The sequence below is a fragment of the Grammomys surdaster genome, unplaced genomic scaffold (genome assembly GCF_004785775.1).
Source record: "Grammomys surdaster isolate TR1022 unplaced genomic scaffold, NIH_TR_1.0 278, whole genome shotgun sequence".
NCBI classification, from domain to species: Eukaryota; Metazoa; Chordata; class Mammalia; order Rodentia; family Muridae; genus Grammomys; species Grammomys surdaster.
Genome location: NW_021604719.1, coordinates 4250743 through 4266659, shown reverse-complemented (window position 1 = coordinate 4266659; position 15917 = coordinate 4250743). Strand labels below are relative to the sequence as shown.

The window sequence follows — 15917 nt, the reverse complement described above, 5'->3', positions numbered from 1 at the left end:
TATATATTAGTTACATGTCCTTTTTTAAGATTTTATGTATTTTATGTATATGAATACACTGTAGCTGTCTTCAGACACACAAGAAGGCGTTGGACCTCATTACAGAGATTCAGAGATCTCATTACAGGTTGTGAGCCACCATATGGTTGCTGGGAATTGAACTCAGGACATCAGGAAGAAGAGTCAGTGCACTTAAGTGCTGAGCCATCTCTCCAGATGTCTGTCCACATCCTTAGCTTCCCCAGATAATCTGTTTATATTTGTAATGTTTTGCACCAGTGCTTTGTTCTTAAATAAATAGAATCTTGTATTACAAAACTGGGGTCATCACATATATATATAATCAACTAGTTATTACAAGAAGCTTTTGTTCTATAACTAAATTTATCCATAAACGTTGAGAATGGTTTAATAGGATTTCTGTCATAAGAATATATAGCATTTTCCATTGCCATTTCCAGAGCTGGGGTCTTTTTCTTTCTTCAGTACTAGGGACTGGGGCCCAAGTTTTGCATGTGCTAGACAAGCACTCTGTCACTGAATTGTTCCCCAGCCCTTTCTTAATTTTTGAGATATGGTCTTGATTATTTGCCAAAGTTGGCCATGAAGTTACTCTGCAGAGCAGGCAGCCTTGAACTGTGGTCTTCCTCCCAAGTAGCTAGGGTTATAGCTGTGCCCCACTATGACCGATCTGTGGAGTTTCAGTTGTTTGTTCCTATATTAGTTACTTAACACATGCCTGACAAAAAACAACTTAAGGGGAAAGTGTTTATTTTGGTTCACAGTTCGGAGGACTTCAGTCCATCATGACCAAGAAGGCACACTGTCAAGATCCTGAGGTAGTTGGTTACACTTCACTTACAGTCAGGAAGCCAGGAGAGATGGAGGCCGTACTCAGCTTACTTTCTTCTTTCTTTCTTTCTTCCTTTCTTCCTTTCTTTCTTTCTTTCTTTCTTTCTTTCTTTCTTTCTTTCTTTCTTTCTTTCTTTCTTCTTCCTTTCTTTTCATTCAGAGTCCTAAGCCCAGGGACTACTAACCCATTCAAAATGGTTCTTCCCTCCTCGGTTACACTTCTCTTAAAACACCCTTGATACACCCAGAGGTGTGTTTCCTAAGTGAATCCAAACCCTGTTGGTAGTGAAGATTAATCATCATAATCTCCAATAGAATATTGCATGACTAATGTAAAAGATCTCTTATAATAAGGAAATGTACTCACATTATTCACATTGGTTAGATTTAACTGCCTCCTTAAGAAATTGTGTAAATTGGGCTGACCCACTGGCATGCCAGCATGTTACAGGGAACTGTCTGGATCGTTAGTTGATATAGGGAGATCCTGAGGGACACCATCTCTAGGCTTTTGGCCCTGGGTTCTATAAAGATAGAGAGTATTAGCTGGCACCTAAGCAAGGAAGCAAGGAAGCAAGCAAGCAAGGAAGCAAGCAAGGGTGTATTATTGTCTCTCTGCTCTTGACTGTGGATCTGATATGACTAGCTGCTTGGCTTCCTGCCTTGATTTCCCCTAATGATGATGTCTTAAGTACTGTTGTATTTCTGTGAAAAGACACCATGGCCAGGGCGATTTATAAAAGAAAGCATTTACTTGTGGGCTTACTTACAGTCCAGAAGGTTAGTCTACAACCATCATAGCAGGAAGTGTAGCAGCAGGCAGACAGGGAGGCAGGCAGGCAGGCAGGCAGGCATAGTGTTGGAGCAGTAGTGGAGAGCTTACATCCTGATCCCAGGCAAAGAAAATTAAGATTGGTCCTGGTCTCAGCTTTTGAAACCTCCAAGCCCACCCTAGGGACACGCCTCCTCCAGCAAGGCTATGTCTCCTAATCCTTACCAAACAGTTCCAACAACAGTCAAATATATGGGGGCAGTGGTGGTGCATGCCTTTAATCCCAGCACTTGGGAGGCAGAGGCAGGTAGATTTCTGTTTGAGGCTAGCCTGGTCTACAGAGTGAGTTCCAGGACAGCCAGGGTTATACAGAGAAACCCTGTCTCGAAAAACCAAAAAACAAACAAACAAGCAAACAAACAAAAAAAGTCAAATATATGAGCTTGTGGGGGCCATTCTCATTCAAACTACCACAGACAGGTTGTAACTTGGAACTATAAGCCAAATAACCCTTCTTCTTTTTAAATCACCTTTTGTCAGGATACTTTATCACAGCAACAGAAATGAAACCAGAACAGACGGTATGAGAAACTGACAGTAGGTGGATGTTGTATCTTTGAATGCTAATGTAATAGGAGAGATGGTAAGGAGAAAAAAAAGAGATGAAGTCATGAAGCGCTGGCATATTAGTCAAATAAAAAGGAGGGTATTTTTCTTCTAAGGTATAGGTTATTATCTGGGGATCTTTAAGCAACTGAAAAATAGCAGTTTTCCATTGTAGAAAAATTGGTCTAAAATATCCTAAAAGTGAAGAGATGTGAGATCAATGAGACCAGTTGGATCATGGGATTTGTAATCATCTAAGGAGGAATGCTAGTCTTTACCTCACATAGAGACAAGACCATGGAAAGAATAGGACAATTTTGAAAGAGTTTAAGAAACATATTTGCAAGAATTGACGATTAATGGGGAGAAGCTACGCAGAGGATCAGGGGGAATGTGAGGGTGATTTCCAGGTTTTTCATCTTGGTAAATTGATCGTGTATCACTATCACCAACAAAGAAGCAGAGTATTTGAGGCAGAGCAGATTAAAGAGGAAAACTTGATAAATGTATCCATTAATCCATCTGTCCATCTATTTCACACTTACTGATGGTGTATTATAGGTCAGAGATATTGACCGGTAAGAACAGTAGAGGTCAGCCATTGTGGAAAATGCTATCTATGGTCTCTTTCACTGGTGTTTGTTCTTGTGGTCTTGCCTCCTTGTAACTCAAACAGAGCAGTGTTCAGAGCTGTGTATGTCGCAGGCCAGGAGGATCGGGTGTCTTTTGGAAACACTAAGTTCACTTTTTAACAGTCATCTCTGGTAGAGATGAACTCATTGACCTTTGAAAAGATCACCTGAGGTAGGAGCGGTAGCAGATGCCTATAATTCCAGAATTTAGGAGACCAGGCTAGGCCACATAGCAAGGCCCAGTAATCTCCTGGAGCTATGATGTGTATGCCTTCTGCCATGTTTCTTTCATTCTCATAATTGCTATTCAATCCTCCCAGGCTGCAGGAATATTTATGATGTTTCTTAATATCAAAGCATTGCTACTGTTTCTGGGTATACATGTGTATGTGTACATGTGGGAACACATGGGTATGTTTGTACATGCACACATATGCACATGCATCATGAAAGCCAGGAGTCAGCCTATAGTATTGTCTTTTAGAATGGCCACCCACCTTGATTTTTGAGGCAGGGTCTTTCTCTCAGGGACTTGAGGATAGCCAGTTCAGCATGACTGGATAGCAATCCCCAGAAGACCTTGGATCTCTTCTTCCCCAGTACTGGAAAGTCAAAGCAGTAGGAAGTTGAACTAGCTGGTTACATTACAATCATGGATGAATTCTCAGTTCATTGTCTCCTTTTTATACCATCCAGGATCCCAATTCAGGGAATGGTGTGAGCCATTATAGGTAGGCCTTCCCACCACAATTAACCAATCAAAATAATCCCTCATAGGAATAGCCAGAGACTAAACTAGGTGATTCCTGATGGATATGCTAGAATGCTTGGCTCCTAGGTGATTCTCCGTCCTAGGAAAGTTGCCAATTAGCACTCACCATCACCCTTGTCAACTTCACACCATACACACCATTTTAAAGCCATAACCTTTCACTCTTTGTCTCCATAGGTTCATAACTGTTACTAGAAAATGAATTCAGTCCAACAGCATGTCTCAAAGTCATTGACAGTTCCTTCACTTTAAAAATCAAAATTCGCCAGGCGGTGGTGGCACACGCCTTTTAATCCCAGCACTTGGGAGGCAGATGCAGGTGGATTTCTGAGTTCGAGGTCAGTCTACAGAGTGAGTTCCAGGACAGCCAGGACTACACAGAGAAACCCTGTCTCGAAAAACCCAAAATAAATAAATAAATAAATAAATAAATAAATAAAAATAAATAAAAATTAAAATTCTCCTAATTGTGAGTAATAAAAATTTTAAAAATGAATTATGTATTTCTAACATACAATAGGACAAAGTAAACATGTTTTAAGATTTAATTTTAATTATGTATATTATATTATGTTATATTATGGGTATGTTTGTTCTTGGAAGACAAACACGTCAGAGCCCCTGGAGCTGGAATTACAGGAGATGGCAAACCACCTATCTTCAGTGCTGGGAACTGAACCTAGGCCCTCTAGCAAAAACAATATGCTGTGGTAACTCTGAGCTCTCTCTCTAGCCCCACTCCCAAAGTTTAGCATTCTTATTTTAAAAGAGAAGAGTATAAGCATAGCAAGACATAGTCAGACGAAAGCCAAACAAAAATCCAGGAGGACAAACACCAAATCCTGCAGCTCGACATCTGGTATGGGGTGGTGGTGCTTCTGCTGGCACGATTAAATTGCCCAGGCTCTAAAAGGCTTGGGTAGCCTGACTCCTTCAGCCCTGCCACTGGCAGCACAGCCTGGCTCATGGGCCCTCTACACTCCATGCCCGTAGATTTCCATGGCAGGCGTCCCACAGTTCTGCCAAAATCAATATCCCGGGGTCTCCACTGAAACTTAGATTTTGTCTTCAGTTTCATACAATGGTCTCTCAAGGCCCCCTTGCGGGGACTCTATTCCTGCCCCATATTGTCTATCCTCGGTTGCTCTCTGAAATCATGGAACAAGAATCCATGAGCCCTCAATTTTTCACCTTTCATGTCTCCAAAAATAGTACCATGGGGATGTTCTGCTGACACTTTGAGATGTAGCCTGTCCATCTTGGACTGCAGTTTTTGTGTGTGGATATTTGCACTTGAGTACAGGAGCCATAGATGACAGAAAAGGCATTGGATCCTTTGGAGCTGAAGCTGATAGGCAATTGTGAACATCCAACATGGATGCTGGGAAGTGAATCCAACTCCTCAGCAAGCCCAATATGAGTTAAATATAATTATAATTGTCATTATGAATGAATAATTACTGAGCCATCTCTCTGGGGCTCTTAACATAATAGGGTTGTTTTTGTTTTTTGTTTTGTTAGTTGGTTGGTGTTTGTTTCTCAAGATAGGGTTTCTTTATGTAGCCTTGGCTATCCTGAAACTCACTCAGTAGACCAGGCTAGCACCAAACTCAGAGATTTGCCTGCCTCTACCTCCTGTAGAGTGCTGGGGTCAATATGTGCCACAAACTCTCAGAGAATATTACTTTTAAGTCTCTTCTACTCTTAGTTTCCCCAACCCTTCTCTCTTACCACTGTTCACCTGTACCCACATGTGCAGATTTGTACCCTATAAATGTCTAGCTCAGAATGATCTTGACATAGTAGAGTCTTTTATTCCTGAGCATTTCTGAGAGTCATGCTTTCCTGGTGCTTGCAGCCGAGAGCTGCATCCTGTTGCAGGCGGCCCTCCTGAGTAAGCTCTTATCACCTGGCACTCTGCATAAAGCAGAATGCAGTGATTCCTAACTGTCTGTCTGTCCATCCTGGTTTCATGTCCTTTAAACCCAGCTAGTCTAGATGCAGAATAACTTTCCAGCAAAACCTGTAAATAACAATAAAGCGTTTATTGATAGCAAATCCTTAGTTGGACACAAACTGTAGATTTTATGTATTTCTACCACAAGATGGTGCAGTTCAGATATGAAAGGAAAAAAAAGGTTCTCTGGCTGATCACAGACATACTAGGACTTCAAGTGTATTGAATTTCAAAAGTACTCATTTAAATATTTAACCTTTTCCTGTGATAAACACGAAGACAGACTGAAAGTTTTATGTGTATATGCCTTTTATCAGATTATTATTGATTATTATTTTACTCCTAACATTGGAGGACATGTCTTCCCAGATAGATAGTCAAAATGTTTTTGAAAGAAGAACATTAACTTTTAACCTAGTGTTGGAAAACTCTTAGGTGAGTGTTCTATCAGCTAAGCTACTTCTCCAGCCTTCCATGGGAGATTGTGTTCTAGAACATCAGGACCAATATGACACAAATGGAGGCTCGGGAGAAGATACATTTTAAAGAATTGGTTTGCAGGACTTAGAGGGCTAAGTAGGGCAAATCAGGCTGAAAATTCAGAACGCATTCCTGGGGCTAGGGATGTATCTCAGTGGGAAACTGCCCCGCTGGCAAGTGTTAGGTGCTAGGTTCAGTCTCCAGTTCAGAATAACAATAGGCAATAGTAACAACAACAAAGAGTTGATACATTCTTGGTCTAAAGGCTGTGTTGCCTTCTGCTGACAGAATCCTTCCTCTGGACATCCAGCTGATGGGATGTGGCCCATCTACATTATGAAGGCTAATTCCATTCACTCAGAGTTTACTGATAAATTAATCACCTTCAGAGATTGGTATTTAGCCAAACATTGGGCTACAAAGACCTATGGATGCAACACATGAAATTAACCTTCACAAAGAGCTGAATGGAGACACTAAGCTTAGCAAGAAGGGGATGGTCATATTAATGTTTCCATCTTTAGTCATGGGTGGGACTTGATGGTTTGCAGCCTGAACATCCCAGAGGGACCTCCAGGGAAATTTCTGCAGAGAGATCTACTGCTCTGGCTTGCTTTTCTTCCAAACACAGACTTCTGGGCAGAAGAGTGAGCCTGAGGCTCATCAGGTTTGGGGCAGGGGAGGAATAATAACATGCAGACTTGGTATTTCTCCCCAGCGGCACCTCCTGTTACATTTCAAAATGAGATCTGAGGCAGTTTGCAGAAAGGTCTCCATTCTTATCTTCCTGGGAATAGTGAAGAAGAGACCTTCTGAGATATCCACCACTATCCCCAAGACACAACACACACACACACACACACACACACACACACACACACACACAAGTTTTTTTTTGTTTTGTTTTTTTGTTTTTGTATATTGCCTTTTTCTGTCTTATTTTTGAACTCTACCAAATGGTAGAGTTCCGTGTACCTCCACTGCGCCAAGTCTACTCGTCTCAATGCTACTTCTCTATGTTCTCCATATTTCTCAGTGCTCGTCCCTCTTGGCCAATCCTAAGCAGTCAAGACAGTTAAACAGCCTCTTGAATTATTTCTTCCCTTGGCATCTGGGGCAGCACAAGTCCCCACCACTCCGGCTCCCACTCCGGCTCCTTTGCTGGCTCTTTCTGTTCCTGACCTCCATAATGATCAGGTGCCCTAGGGGCACTTCCTTTTCCAGTCTATACTTTTTCCTTTAATGATCTCACATGGCCTTTAGGTTTTAAATATAGGATTATGAAGGTAAATGCAAACCATGCCTGTCAGGGGTTGACCTCCTTGCCAACCACAGAGTTGCCTGAGCCTACTCAGCAGGAGTTCCTTTTGGCTCTGTTTTCAAAACACATCCTAAGTCCAGCCATTTGCTCTGCTGCAGTTCTCTCTCAAGACAGCAGTATTTTCTGTTGGGTTTCTAAGACAGACTAACTGCCGTCCTTGAATCTGCTCTTAACTCTCTTCTTCAATTCTAGAGCAAGCGCTGATCCTGTGAAACCGGACAGATCTGGCTTCCTCTCTGCCTTCCCTTTCTACCTCCTGCTCAGCTCACAGTTCAGTTCATGCTCCGCCCATACTCCAGCTCCCTTGGCTCTCCAGATGCCAGGCATCCAACCAACAGCCTCAGGACCTGTATGTTTGTGGCTCTCCACCCAGAACACTTTCCCTCCCGATATCTGCACAGATATTCCTGTCCCCATCGGTCTCTCTTCATTCTGTTCTTTGTTCCTCAGCAGACTCACTTTAAAACAATGGCCACCAGCCATTTTTACTCACCTTTTCAGCCCCATTTCTCCACAGTTCTCAATACTAAACACTTACAGACACACATGATAAACAGTGATCTCATGAGACCCCTGCCAGTCACAGAAGTCAGCAGCGAGCCCTAGACAGTGAAGAATGGGCAGATCCATTTGGTTTTATTATTTTCAATGAATGTGGGCTATATTTTATGAGACTGATGTGCTACCTACTGCGCTAACAAGGCACCTATGGGCTACATGTTAGAGTAGCACTTCAGAATACTTCTTGGTTGACTAGCACCTTGAAGCCCAGCCTTAAAGTACAAAGACCATGAATGACAAGCAGTGGCCATCAATTCCTTCACTAACCAGGGGCAGTAGTAAGGGCTTTTATCCTGCATATACACTAGACTTTCCTAATGGTGTCACCACTCCTAAATCTGAATTATGTATGTATCTGTAACTGTATTATTTAGGTCATTGTGGATGTGATTGTATATACATATACGTGGTATAATCAGAGAAAGTTAATTAGGAAAAGGAAAGACAGCCCCAAGAATGTGTGGAAGCATAGATTCAAAAGCCTAGTTTATTTTTTAATCCAGTTTTTTTGAATCTAGTTTATTTTGAATCTTTAAACATAAGCCTGTAGCTTATATCTGAAAATATGAAAGCAATATTTATCTATCCTGTTTCCTGTCTTTTGATAAAAGAATCCCCCTTGAACTTATTAACATTGCCAACATCTTCTGAAGTTATTTAAATTTCACTCGTGTGGAACACTAATTGTATTTGTGTTCACTACCAAAAGGTTTCTCTTGTCTCTGACAGGCTTTGTGAAGCTCAAAAAAGTCTGAGTTTGGTTTCTTGGTTGGCTGCCATTTCTTTCTTAGGCCCTTATATTATGGTCTTTTTTATTTTTTCCAGTTTGAACAAAAGGTTTTTCTTTTAAATGCTTTGATTAAACAAATAAAATTCGGTTTTGTAATTTCCCCTTTTAGATTGAAAAAAACCGTTGATACTCAAATAAAGCTCCCTCGTCTGCTCCACCAGTCTGTCATGGGTGTTGGGAAGTCTAAACTAGATAAGTGCCCTCTTTCTTGGCATAAAAGAGACAGTGTGGATGGTGAACAAGACTGCCATAAGTCCGACTCCAAGAACTCTGAGGATGTGTCCTTACAAGGTTTTGTGGAGCAGAGCAGTGGAGCAGAGCCACCAACAGGAGAGCAGGACAGACCTGAGGCAAAGGGGGAGGGGAACGAGGAGCAAGTTGAAGAAGAGTTCCTCAAATTTGTGATACTGCATGCAGAAGATGACACTGAGGAGGCTCTCAGAGTCCAGAATCTACTGCAGAACGACTTTGGGATCAGGCCCGGGATAGTTTTCGCTGAGATGCCATGCGGAAGGCTGCATTTGCAGAATCTGGACGATGCGGTAAATGGGTCGGCCTGGACGATCTTGTTACTGACTGAGAACTTCTTAAGAGACACTTGGTGCAACTTCCAGTTCTACACTTCCCTGATGAATTCTGTGAACAGGCAACACAAGTACAACTCCGTCATACCTATGCGGCCCCTGAACAGCCCTCTTCCCAGGGAACGGACTCCTTTGGCGCTGCAAACCATCAATGCCTTAGAGGAAGAAAGCCAAGGCTTTTCCACACAAGTGGAGAGAATTTTCCAGGAATCTGTGTATGAGAGGCAACAAAGTATATGGAAAGAGACACGACGTGTGACGCAGAGACAGTTCATTGCCTAAAATGGAACACATGCCCGGCTGGCTCCTGCTTTGTAAACAAAATGATTCACCTTCACTTAAGAGAGTAGTTTCTAAGAAATGCTCAGATGTGAGTCTGCTTCCAAGAAATCTGTGTCGTACAAGAAAGGTACGTTTCTGCAGCCCTGGGATTGTGCTACTTTCAAATGATAAACTCAAGATTGTCAGTGTTTCTGGCACTTTTCTAAAATTTTCATAGGTCATAAATATTCTTAACTCATTTCTTGTGTTGAACCATAAACAGGCATGTGTGGCAAAATATGATATTGAAAATTCTCAAGAGACCTGAGGAAAATGGCTGACCAGGACAGATCAGACTGCCTCCACTCCTGCTTCTTCCATGAATTTTAGTTACCACAAAGTATCCTGGCACTGTCACACAGAAACATGGGTGGCCAGAATGGGACATGTGCAGTACTGACGTAGTAAGTAAGAGATCAGAAGTAGCCATCAGGGCCAGGTGGTGGTGGTACTCGCCCAGCACTTGGGAGGCAGAGGCAGGACGATCTCTCTGAGTTCATAGGCCAGCCTGGCATATAGAACGAGTTCCAGGATATCCAAGGCTACACAGAGAAACATTGTCTGGGGGGCGGGGAAAGACGCAAGTCTGAACACTCAGGCTTTTGGAAATAATCCAGCCATGTGCAATTTTATTTCTGCTGGAATTTAGAACTAGTTCTTACCACAAATTAGCAATCCTTTTGCTCTCAAAAGGGAGAAAAAAAAAAAAGAGTGTAACAGCAAGGGACTCTGTGGAAAGCCCTGATCTTTCTTGTTAGGTGTCTTCTGTGACCAGGGCTTTAATCCACAGAGCTTGTGAAAAATACCTGATTCATCAGCTGTTTGCCTTTAAAATCAATAACCTCTCCTGTTAGCCATAAGAAGTGTCCCTTGCACACAGTGTTTAACTCAAGGAATATTTCTTACCTAGGGCTTTGTGTGTGTGTGTGTGTGTGTGTGTGTGTGTGTGTGTGTGTGACAGAGAGAGACAGAGGGAGAGAGAGAGTGTGTGTATGTGTGCCAGGGAGGCTCACACAGACCTGTACCTTTCCCTCATAGAACTTCAACCCATTTGAGACTGAAGCAGTTCCAACGAGTATAGACTGGGCATGTGGCTAGGGGTGAGCCATGTCAAACAATAAGAAAGTGCGTGTTGGAGACCAGGAGACCTACTTGCAGTCCAATCTCTGCCCCTGAGGATGAATGTACCAGTGGGCAGCTGTTCTCCTTTGTCTGTGAGATAAAGGGGTTGGATTGATGGGTCTCTGAAGGCTTTTATTCTCTCTCAGGATGGGAAAAACCGAAGCCAGAAAGCAATAAGCAGAGCCTTAAACTTTTATGAGGTGAAGCACAGTGTAATCATTGCAGAAGACATAATGCATGCTTACAATGAACAGAAGGGTATTTTTGTATATTTGCATCATCATGGATATTTACTGCAGTCACAGGAAAGAATTACTATCTACGCCTCCTCGGGTCCTTGGGTTTGGTTTTGTACAGCGTCTCACTATATATAGTCCTGGCTGCCCTGAAACATGCTATGTACACCAGGTTGGCATGAAACTCACAGAGATCCACCTTGCCTCTGACCCTGACAGCACTGAGATTAAAGATGTACACCACTACATCCTGCTATTCAGGTTTTTAAAAGATACATATTTTTATAGGAACTCATGAACAAATACCTTTTTCCTCGTTTGTGTGTCTCCTAATCCTCACTTCTCTGAATCCGCAGCTGTGGGGTTCACTTCTTTATAGCCGTGAGCTCCTGGGTCCCACAGCCAGACCTCATGTTCGGTTCTCAGAAAGGTGACTGCTTCCATAGCATTTTCTCAACCTTCGCTGTCATGGTAACTTACTACTTAGCTTTGAGTTTATTGTCATTATTACTAATTACTATCACTATCATAATGCTCGCCATGTCTCAAGTATCAGGTAATGATAAAACATTAACCACCCACCCTTCGCATGCCTGCCAAACTGGAATTAATGCTCGATGGCACTTCTTCAATAGATGCTTTTATTCTTTATGGCTGACTAACCATCGTTCTCATCTCCAGTGAAGACTACAAAAAAGTATTCTGAGAAATATCAACCAGTGCTTGTCAAACCACACGGGATGATGTCCCAGGCAACCTGGAGTCCAGCACTTTTTTTTTTTTTACGAAGAAATAAATTTTAGGTGCTGAGTAATTGTAGGAATTGAAATTAGCAAGAAATCTTCATCAAAATAACTAATGATAAAAATAGGCTGAGGTGTGGGCCTCATCTTGGATCTGTATTTATGTACATGTATGTAGCTTTGAATATGCACACCGACCGTTCGGAGAAGTTCTGCCAGGTGCCAGTGAATGCCCTGGGTACTCTGCATCACCCACATGGAGCTTCTGTAGAAAGGTCAGAGGTCACACAAGACCAGGCTTCTTTCACACAGTGGAATATTATACAGACGTTAAAAATAATAAAATTCTGACATGTGCTAAAACATGAATGAACATTATATTTAAAAGGACAAATATTGTATGATTCCACATATATAAGGCACATTCACAGAGATGGAGTAATATAGGTTACCAGGGGCTGTAGAGGGAGAAATAAGATGTCAATTTTTTAATAGATAAAGAGTATGCTTTGGAGTAATAAGGAAGTTCTAGGAAAGCCCTGGGTGTATACATTGTGCATGTACCCAGTGCTGTGAAAACATACACTTAAAAAGTGATTTTAATGTTTGAACAGTATATTTCCTTATGTGCATTCTGCCCCAATCACTTTAATAAGTAAAAACAAAGCAAGAAATTGACAACATGCCCCCACAAACAAACAAACAAACCATAAGCTCAAACCTTCCTAGCTTTTTGCTTAGCTGTTCTCAGTTTTCCAGTTGTGCCTCCCTCTGAGAGTGCCGAGGCTGCTCCAGGCTGGACACACACATAGACGTGACAATATCTAGACTACTAAGTCCATGGGAGTGGTACACTCAAGGAGGAAAAATGTTTCATTACTATGTAATTAAAAACTGATATATGCAGTGATATTGAAGATCTATTCCGACTTCTAGCTGATTTTTTTTTTTTTAAGATTTATTTATTATGGATATAGTATTCTGACTGCATGTATGCCTGCCATATAGGCCTAGACTAGAAGAGGGCACTAGATCTCATTATAGATGGTTGTGAGCCACCATGTGGTTGCTGGAAGTTGAACTCAGGACCTCTGAAATAGCAGACAGTGCTCTTAACCTCTGAACTATCTCTCTATCCCTTCTGGTTGATTTTATTGGTACTTTTAAATTCTTTCAACTCGTCATCAGATAAACTCTTCCTGCCATGGATCAACTCCATGACACCCTGGAACACTGCCACAATGTTAAAAAACGACCCAGATTTGAATCCCAGCTTGGTTCTTTGTTATTTTTTTCCTCAGAAATAGGTTTATTTTAAAACAACCCCTCCACGAAATCTTTTTTTTTTAAATAAACAAGATTTGGGCCAGAAGGCTAACTGTTTTAAGTGTTAACTCAATCGTCATTAAAATGCTGTGGTTAGCAGAGCTTTGCTAAAACTAATATTAAAACAATAGTCAGGGCCAAGAAAGCCACAGAGAAGCAGAGCCGTGCCCTTTGGTCACTGCAGCAGAATCCTAAGACTGGACAGACTGTGCAGAAATGAGTGCTAACAGCTCTGAATCCTGAGAAGTCCAAGGTCAAGGCACTAACAGATCTGCTGTAGAGAGGACCAGTTGGCCAGAAATGGCACTTTCTTGCTGCATCCTCACAAGATACAGGTTTCTGAAAGCATCTTTAGTCAGGGTGTGAGTCCTATTCTTGAGGGTAGAGCTCTTTCCCCAATGCTCAAAGGTCTGACCTCATAACACCGTCACTTTGTGGATTAAGTTTTCACATTGGAATTTTGGGTGTCACATGAAGTCAGCTATCCATAAACCTTGCTGAATCTCAGTGTTCTTCTCTAAATTAAAGATAATATCTAACCCCCCACACACCAAAAAAAAGTTACTTTTGAGGACTGTGGGTGGTTCCCACTGTCCTAGCTAGCTTTCTGTTGCTGTGACAAAGCACTGACTAAAGTCAACTTGAGTTTATTTTAGATCCAAGATCTCTGTCCATCACTGTGAGACGTTAAGACAGGAACCCAATTCCGAAACCTGGAGGCAGAAAGGGAAGCAGGACCACGGAGGAACACTGCTTATGCTCTCCAGGCTCCTGTTCAGGCACCTTTCTTATATCTCCCAGGACCACCAGCCTATGGGTGGTACTGCCCCAGAGGGCTGGGCCCTCCCATACCAGTCATTAAACAAGAAAATATTCCACAGATTCCCTAGGGGCATTTCTCAATCGAGGTTCCCTCTTTCCAGGTGACACTATTTGTGTTAAATTAAACAAAAAACAAACCCCAAACTAACACACACATGCACACGCACACGCACATGCACACACACAGAGCATATCTATGCCGATAGCACTATCATTATTTAGCACATCTAATCTGTAACATGGGCTGGGGAAGAGGGAAAAATGTGCTTGTGCCTACCCACACCCCCACTATCAGAACCACTGCTGCTTGTAGGGAACAGATTTAAAACAAAAGGGCAGATACTGGGCCTTGTTTGCACGTGACGCATATAGAGCTGCACTGGAGACAGAGGAGTCTCCTGATCTGCCAGCAGTGAGGAAGCTGTTAATTAGTGCTGGCATTGCACATGGAGGAAGTCGGAGGCAAGGATGGTGCCTCAGCCAGATCCCATGCCTCTAACAAATTGGGGAAATTGGGCCATAAACTAGAAAATCGAAGAAATGGCATAGAGGAATGCCAGCCTTGAAGCCATTCAGGGGAAGAGTAGCTCAGGTAGGATGACTTCAGCTCGACTTTGTGAATCAATTCTGCACATTTGCATTTGGGGAGATGGACTATAATCTATTTGATTTAGCCATTCATGGTGCTCAGCCCGGAATGTTGTCTCATTTAGGAATGGGCTGACTTTGGACTGTCTTCCCTGGAGTTGGATGGTGGGCAGGAAAACCAGTCATGGATCTCCTTGCTCCTTGCTCTCCGATCTGGTTTATCTTCCATCCAGTCCAACAACTTCTTGCTGAGGTTTTCTCAGACCAAGACAGTGTTGTTTGCCTCAGCCCTTGACTTCTCTTTGCAAATCCCAAGGCCTTGGGGAGAAGTTGGACCTGACTGCATGGGGCTTGATGCTACTGTCTTCAGAAACAGCTGCTGTAGGCCCTTGCACATTCTCACCACAGTTGCAAGTCTGAACTCCAAGCCTGGTTGCTGCTGGTAGTGGCCATTGTTTCAGAACCTAAAAGAGCACAGTTGTCTCCTGGTAGCAAGTTCCACAACTTGGCTAAAATGAAATATGTCCCCCATAGTCTTGGCCATTTGAATACTAGGTCCCTAGTTGGCATCACTGTTTGGAGAGGTTTGAGAGATGTGGAGGATGTATGTCACTGGAAGTGGGCTTTAAGAATTTAAAGATTGCCGGGTGGTGATGGCAGCGGCACACGCCTTTAATCCCAGCACTTGGGAGGCAGAGGCAGGCAGATTTCTGAGTTCAAGGCCAGCCTGGTCTACAGAGTGAGTTCCAGGACAGCCAGGGCTACACAGAGAAACCCTGTCTCGAAAAACCAAAAAAAGAATTTAAAGATTTGGGGCTGGAGAGATGGCTCAGAGGTTAAGAACAGTGGCTGTTCTACCTGAGGTCCTGAGTTCAATTCCCAGCAACCACATGGTGGTTCACAACCGTCTGTAATGAGATCTGGTGCCCTCTTCCAGCCTACAGGCATATACGCAGGCAGAATTTTGTATATGTAATAAATAAAACAAATTAAAAAAAAGAATTTAAAGATTTGTACCATTTCCAGTTTGATCTCTCTCCCTCTCCCTTTCCTCCTCCCTCTCCCTCTCTGCTTTTATGCTTGTGGCTGGACAATGTGAGCTCTCAGTTCCTGCTCCAGCCACTACACCTCTCCTCTGTCCCTAACCCTATGGAACTCTTTCTTCAGTATACCAAAATAAACCCTTCCATAGATTGCCTTTGTCATGGTGGTTTGTTTTGTTTGTTTTTTAATCACAGTAACCCAAAAGTAATTACAATACAAACACAAGGTTTACCTGTAGACAAGATCTTCTCAAGCCTTGCCTCTGCCTAACAGAGGGCTCTGCAAAAAGGAGATCAAATTGATTTGAAGGTGCTCATTGTGGAGAAGAGACTGAACTGAGACCCAGAGCTGGAGGTAAAAACAGTAACAAAATCTTCATGTGGTTAAA

General features: G+C 42.5%; 1 protein-coding gene across 1 annotated transcript; it reads left to right on the top strand.

Moving 5' to 3' along the window:
- The first annotated feature begins 8861 nt into the window (after positions 1-8861).
- On the top strand, positions 8862-9609 carry Ticam2 (toll like receptor adaptor molecule 2). The gene has a single exon (XM_028777129.1). It carries the CDS (start codon positions 8911-8913, stop codon positions 9607-9609), a length of 699 nt encoding a protein of 232 aa, XP_028632962.1. The 5' UTR covers positions 8862-8910.
- The last annotated feature ends 6308 nt before the right edge of the window (positions 9610-15917 follow it).